The following is an 8039-nucleotide window of genomic DNA, read 5'->3' as shown; positions in this document are numbered from 1 at the left end:
CAGTGGTTGTTGTTGTTGTTTGCGATCCGGCCTCTGGTTCATGACAGATCCAAGTCTAATGAGGTTTAAAAATCATTAATACTGTTTCACAGTTGATTTAAATGAGTGGTTTACTTTCAACATTAGAAATGGTATGAACTAAACACACTTTTGATTATCAAGATATTGTAAAATAGTAATGATAATATAAAAAGAAATGTTCTTTCAATTGCTTAATTCAGGATACAATTAAATAGTCTCTTGATGAGATAATTTGTATTTTGGATTCAAATCAATGAAATAACAGTTCCTGTCCCCGGAAGGTCTTCAGAGACAGATTGATGTTGGAGTTCTAGTTCACTACAGCAGCAAACATAAAAATAGGATATTTGAATTTTCAAGTTAGGCCTTACATCCCACCACCACTTCGCTGTTACAAGTGCCAGAGATATGGACACATTGCAGCAGCGTGCAAAGGTAAACATATGTGTCCAAAGTATGGAGAAGATCACAGAATAGAAGAATGTAAAGAAGAAAAGGAGAAGTGTTGTAACTGTGGAGGACAACATAGAGTTACATATGGAGGGTGTGAAGTGAGGAAAACAGCAAAAGAAATCCAACAGGTGAAAATAAGTAAAAACATCACATATGCAGAGGCAGTCAAAAGTGTCAAAGAACAAAACATAAGAGCGACAGGACAAACAGAGAACCAAAACCCACAACAAAGTACCAGTAAACCGCAAACAGAGGAAAATATCACAATTCCAGTCGAAAACCTGATATTATTCATAACATATGTCATAAACTGCACTGACCAGGCCAAACATAAAACAGAGAAAATTAAAATAATCGTGAGAGGAGCTGAAAAATTTTGGGGGTTCAAAGAGGGATCTTGGGAAAAAATTAACAAAAGGTTGGAAGCTTATGGAAGACCTGGAACACCGGGTGACAATATATGATTATATTACAATGGAATGCTAGAAGTTTAATTGCCAACGGACAAGAATTTAAAGGCTATATAAATGGACTTGATGAAAAACCAGAAATCATATGCATACAAGAGACGTGGTTAAAATCAAATTTGGAATTTATCAAAGGATATAATAGCATAAGAAGAGATAGACAGGAAGGAAATGGAGGAGGATGTGGAACATTCATAAAACAAGGAATTCAATATCAGATATTAAAAAAAGGAATAGAGTTAGAATATATAATGATGAAAATATGGGGAGAAGAAGGAAAGTACAAGATAATAAATTTCTATAACCCATGCAAAGCACTGTCACTTGAGGTGATGGAGGAGGTGTTAAAATATGTGGATGGGAAAGTGGTGTGGTGTGGGGACTTTAATGCACATAGTACTTTTTGGGGGGAAAGTAATGATAGAAATGGACAAATAATGGAAGAAGTGATGGAAACTAAAAACCTTGTATGTATTAATGATAGAAGGGGAACAAGAATAAGGCGCAGAGTCAGCAATTGATCTTACATTTGTATCAAATTCATTAGCTGGAGTTTGTATGTGGGATGTTGATAAAAGCACAGTAATGGGTAGTGATCATTATCCTATCAAACTTTCAATGGGCATAAAACCAGAGAATAACACAGTAGAAGGAAATAGAAAGTTACTATTTAATAAAGCAGACTGGAACAAATTCAAATATATTACTGATAGAGAGCTACAGAAAATTGATATGTCAACAGACAGTAATAATGTTAATTTTTGTATATGCAAGGTTATACAGGAAGCTACAGAACATTCAATAAAAAAAGGTGGAAGAATGAGCGAAAAGAAGATAGTACCTTGGTGGACAAATGAATGTAACAAAGCCATAAAGACAAGAAATAAAGCATTTAAAGCACTAAAAAGAAATCCTAGTTATCAGAACTTCATCGAATATAAAAGAAAACAAGCAATGGTAAGAAAAATCACAAAGAATGCAAAGAGGGAATATTGGAGAAACTTTTGTAATACTATTGGAAAAGAAACAAAAATTGAAAAAATCTGGAAAATAATAAAAAGAATGAATGGCATCAAAAAAGAATATGGATATCCAGTATTAAATGTAGATGGCACAGCAATAGTAAATTATAAAGAAAAAGCTGAAATAATAGCAACAACATTTAGCAAAATTCATAGTTCCAATAATATTAGTAATGAAGGAAAGAGAGGGAGGGAAACTACAAAGTTAAAATACAAAGATTTAATGAAGAATATGGAAGAAACTGATAATTTATTGAGCAAACCTTTTCAAAAAGCAGAACTAAATAGAGCACTCAGGAAAACAAAACAAACAGCACCTGGAAAAGATCAGATATGGTACACCATGATAGACCACCTTAGTGAAAAGTCCAAAGAAACCATTTTAGAACTATACAACAAAGTCTGGGAAGAGGGGGAGCTACCACAAAGCTGGAAAGAATCAGTCATCATATCTATAGCAAAACCAGGAAAGGATCATACAAAGCTGGAAAATTACAGACCAATAGCATTAACATCAAATATATGTAAAATAATGGAAAAAATGATCAATGATAGACTAATGTATTATTTGAACAGTAAGGGATACATATCTAAATTCCAAAGTGGTTTTAGAAAAGGAAGGGACACTAATGATGCAACATTAAAATTAGAACACGAGATCAGGAGAGCACAGATAAAGAAAGAAAGTGTGGTGGCTGTATACTTTGGCATAGAAAAGGCATACGATATGTTATGGGTTGAAGGATTATTAATTAAAATGTACAAACTAGGAATTAAAGGAAGAATGTTCAGATGGATATAAAACGTTTTAACAAAAAGATCGATACAAGTAAGAATACAACAAGAATATTCAAAGAAATACTTTGTGGAAAACGGAACACCACAGGGAAGTATTATAAGTCCATTACTATTTTCTATAATGATAAATGATGTTTTTACAGAGATTGAGAAGGGGGTGGGATGTTCATTATTTGCAGATGATGGAACCATTTGGAAAAGAGGGAAAAATATAAAATTCACTGTGAAGAAAATACAACCAGAGGCTATATTAAAAATTGAGAAATGGGCAAATGATTGGGGATTCAAATTGTCAGTAGATAAAACAAAAATAATGATATTTACACAGAAAAGAGTCAACAAAGAGATTAAATTGAAATTATATAATCAAGAACTAGAACAAGTTAAGTGTATAAAATATTTGGGTATATGGTTTGATGAGAAAATCATATGGAATGTACATATACAAAAGATTATTGATAAATGTAAAAAAAATCTTAAACATGAGATGTTTAGCTGGGAATGAATGGGGTGCAGATAGAACGGCACTAAAACAAATTTTTACAGGACTTATCAGATCAAATACAGCTTATGGTTGTGTAATTTATGGATCAGCAGCAAAAACACATTTGGAGAAACTGGACAAAATACAATACCAAGCATTAAGACTATGTACAGGGGCATTCAAAACCACCCCAGCAGCAGCACTTGGAGTGGAAATGGGAGAAATACCGTTAGCAATGAGATGAGAACAATTAGCAGTAAACTACTGGATCAATCTTAAAGGAAATAACCCGGAACACCCAACACTAGATATTTTAAAACCAAGCTGGGAGAAGGAGAAGAAAGAGACAAGAAGTTTTGGATGGACAATAGACCAGAAAACAAAAGAAATGCAAATAGATAACTTAGACATCAGCCCAGTAGTACCATCCATCCATCCATTATCTTTACCCGCTTATTTCATTTTGGGTCACGGGGGTCACTGGTGCCCATGTCCAGCAATCACTGTGCGAGGGGCAGGGTACACCCTGGACGGGTCGCAAGTCCATCACAGGGGCACATAGAGACAAACAACTATTCACTCTCTCATTCACACCTAGGGACAATTTAGAGTTACCAATCAGCCTAACATGCATGTTTTTGGTCTGTGGGAGGAAACCGGAGCACCCGGAGAAAACCCACGCATGCACGGAGAGAACATGCATACTCCACCCAGAAAGGCCCCTGGACCGGGGTTTGAACCAAAGACTTGCTCGCTGAGAGGCAGCAGCTCTACCAGTTGCGCCACCGTGCTGCCCCCCAGTAGTACCAATACCAACAATACCACCATGGCTTCTTCCAAATGCATCAGTTGACTTGACACTCATGGACAAGAAAAAAGACAGAAGATTTATTTTTAACTCATATACAGTACAGGACCATATCAATAACTACTATAACTATATACAGATTTATACAGATGCATCAAAAACATCAGAGAAAGTAGGAGTGTCATATGTAATACCAGAATTCAACATAGAAGTAAGGAAAATAATCACAAATGAAGTATCCATATACACAGGGGAGATGTTGGCAGTACTGTTGGCAGTACAGTGGGTAGAAGACACAAGACCGTTAAAAACAATCATCTGTTCAGACTCAAGCTCTACACTCATCAGTTTGCAAAATAGTCATTCAGAAAGCCGACCTGACATTTTACTAGAACTACAACCAACATTATTCAGAATACAAATGATGGGACTGACAGTGATATTTTTATGGACACCAGCACATATAGAACAAATAAATATAAATAAATATGACTTGACATATAGGGATCAGAGGGAATGAAGCAGCGGACAGGGCAGCAAATGCAGCAACAAAAGATCAAATCAATTTTACAATATCCATCAGTAAATCAGAAGTAAGAACCATAGTGAAACAAAAACTAAAGGAAAAATGGCAAAAACATTGGGAAGAAAAGCACAAAGGACGATGGTACTACAGAATACAGAGACAAGTGGGAGAAACGATAACAGGAGGGAGGAACAGAAGAGAAGAAAGACTAATAACCAGAGTAAGATTTGGACATACAGGACTTAACAGCACACTACACACAATTCAGAAACATGATACAGGACAATGTGAGCACTGTGGACAAGAGGAAACAATAGAACATGTCATTTTGGTCTGTCAGAAATATGAACATCACAGAAGGCGTATGATGGAACAATTAGGAAAAATCAAATAAACATTTAGTATAATAAATATATTGCAAAAGGAAACAAGAAGTAAAAGTATTCAAATCATTATACATTTTTTCAAAAACACAAAATTAGATAAGAGAATATAAACATTCAGACATAGCCATTTTGATCCACACTCCATACCAGTAGGTGGCGGTAATGCTCACCTTCCATTGTTTGCCAACCGCCATAAAATCCCATAAAGAAGAAGGGTGCTTGCCAGATAGTCGAAAACAGTTTACTGCCAGTAGTTATCCCGCGCTCTTAATCCCTTGTACCTGTATGTAGTGATGAGGCTTTTATGAAGCACTGAACCAGTTGGGCCAAATATTTCAAAAATAGGTTCATTTGTTGAAGCTTCAGTTACAGTGACCTCTTGTGGTATTTTGCAATGCTGCTCCAATTAGGCGTTATGCTTTTGGTGGCACACACTGAAGAACTTCATTGACTAGTGTTAAAGAAAGTACTTTACTGTGGTAAAAAACATGTTTTTTTAAATTCATCAACTTTCTATGTTGTCTGGTTTGAAAATGTATTTATACTTACATGTTTTTGAATAAAGATTGATAAATGTGCATTGAAGAGATTTAATAAAAATGTTGCCATGGTATTGTGTTTCTGTAACTGTGGCAGAGTCCGAGTCTTTATCATTCTTAAAAATAACAATGAATTGAGATCTCCAGCATCTCCGTATTTGGTGCTGAAGTGTCTAATCATAGAGGAGGTATCATGATGCTTCAGTTCAGCTGAACACACCAAACACTGCACCTGTAGAAATACACTAATGTAAATAAAAATAATAATTTGAGCTCATACTGATATATGATTATTAAAATCACATACATCATTTTACTGTAATTATATTAAATACATGGGTTAAATGGATTAGATAATATCTTCACTGCTATAACTTTTTTGACATTTAAATGCCAAAACCATCTTATCATGAGCAGAATGAAGTGTTCCCACATGTTAGAACGACCTCTTTTCCTGGCTGGCTCTATAATTACTCAATTTCAACTAACGACAAAAACACCCTCTCCCAACACATTACAAACATTTTAGAGCTATTTCATAGTGTTGAGCACTCTCAATTCAAAACTGTCTCAACCTGTCTCCTGTCAGAATCGAGACGAGGCGGTGTCAGAGAATCAGCTGTTTGGACCGCGAACCAGTCAAGTGATTCATTCCGACAACAAAACGGTTTGTGTTTCGGACGTCACGTGTCACATGACCTTTTCCGCACCAAAAGAGGCTCCAAAGCAGTGGTCCGATGTAATTTTACTGCAGGGTTCGAATCATGTTTTGAAGCTTTTGTTTCATACTACCATCACTACCTGTATGTCATAGTTTATCATAGTGTTTACCCAGTTTAGTCACTTGTCCTCCTTGCTCCTGTCCCGTTCCCTGGTTTGTATCCTTACCTCTATGGTTCACTCTCCCGGCTTCCTGACTCATCGCCTGCCTGACTTCGCCTCCTGCTCGACCCCCTGGACTGATGCCTCTCTGAAAACAGTAACGACCCCCGCCTGCATGACAACGTCCTCTCGCCTTACCTGTTTGGACCTGTCGCCCATCTGCTTCCTGGTTTCGGACTCTCGCCTGCTGGACTTCCCTCTGCGCCTCACGGATTGGTACCGTTGGTCATCTGCCGCCTGGTTTCGGACTCTCGCCTGTTGGACAAGCCTCTTCATCTCATGGACTCCAAACACTGGCTCACAGCTGCAGCTGGCTGCCTTCCCTCACCGGAACCAGCTTTTCCTGCAGCTACTCAGTCCTGCTGGAACGACATCAGTCTCTGGACCCCCTTCAACCAACGAGACAGTTAGTGGTCACTTTTCTTTGACTGTTACACTTGCCCCTGTCACCAGCTTGACCACTGACCGTTCTCTTCCTGTCAACAGACTCGTTCCAGCCCAGACGCCCAGAACTTGACACCAGAACCAGTTTCGACCCAATTCCACTAAAGCGGGTCCTCATAATAGACTTGGTTTAACTTGCTTATTTGTTGTGGTGATTTTGGTCCAGCCCCTTTTTAAGGGGGGGTTCGTTACACAATTACATCTGCTTGAACAACGAAAAAATTATAATAATATTAATAAAATGATAAAGTAAAAATGAATGAATAAAAAACTGATTAAAAAATAATAATTAATATAATAATAAAAATGAATAAATGAATCAGTAGGAATAAATCGGTCTTTTTTTTACATTTATTTTTTTTTTTACTTAAAAAATAAAATTAAAGCAAGTCCTTATTAGCACAAAGTGATGTGAAACATGATTGTTGCAGCAGGCTGCTGCGTTGTGTTGCTCTGCGAGGTGCTGGGCTGCGACAGAGCTCTGGCCGGTGTAGATTCTGCTGGTGGAGCAGGAGCAGAAGCCGGGAGGCTTGGAGGGTCCAAAATGGAATTTATAAATGAACCGTTACATGCCGAGTTACATTCTGGATCAATACAGTGAAAAACAGGAACAGAGTACAGTAAGCATTTATGCTAATTAGCATAGTATTGATGCTGCCCGATTATAGCGTCAGGAGATTTTTTTAGTTCAAAATATGTTCAGAACTGATGGGATGAGTTACTTAAAATATGTTTAAAGTTAGAAAACACCATATTCAATAACTGAATCAAGAATAGCAGTGGCCGTGTCCAAGCCACTCTCCCAGCTTGGCAATTACCTTAAATTACCAGTTAAGCAGTGAATACAGGGTGCAGTAGTGGGTACGATAACTGGCTGTGATTATCTTACCCACCACTGCACCCTGTATTCACTGGTTAACTGGACATCATTAACTTCATGCAGACTCTCTCATTGGTACATTTTCATCTTTAAATCACTTCTTGGTCTGCTGCCTTCATACATCTCCTCCTACATGTCTCTGTGTGAGTGCAGCTACAGCGTGCACTCTCAGGACATTATTACCTGCAGTGTTCCCTCAGTGCGGACTGAACTAGGCAAAGGCCCTTCTACTCTGCTCCTGTTTCCTGGAATATCTTACAAAAAGATTTGAAGCTCTCAACCGTGACCTCTCTAAGTGGCTTTAAGAATCTGTTGGACTCCTGGCAGGG

The 8039-nt window shown here is 37.5% G+C and overlaps 1 protein-coding gene across 1 annotated transcript in view; it reads left to right on the top strand.

Annotated features, from left to right (window-relative positions):
• The window catches only part of LOC119414872 (E3 ubiquitin-protein ligase RNF31-like), a 277068-nt gene extending 270917 nt beyond the window's left edge, over positions 1-6151 (top strand). Inside the window, exon 7 of the mRNA XM_037681993.1 lies at positions 6094-6151. Within this exon, the coding sequence (XP_037537921.1) occupies positions 6094-6151 (58 nt within the window). The remainder of the gene's footprint in view (positions 1-6093) is intronic.
• The last annotated feature ends 1888 nt before the right edge of the window (positions 6152-8039 follow it).

The sequence above is a fragment of the Nematolebias whitei genome, chromosome 9 (genome assembly GCF_014905685.2).
Source record: "Nematolebias whitei isolate Nwh7 chromosome 9, NemWhi1, whole genome shotgun sequence".
Classification (NCBI taxonomy): Eukaryota; Metazoa; Chordata; class Actinopteri; order Cyprinodontiformes; family Rivulidae; genus Nematolebias; species Nematolebias whitei.
Note: the sequence above shows the minus strand (reverse complement) of the source record. Positions and strands in the feature narration are given on the sequence as shown.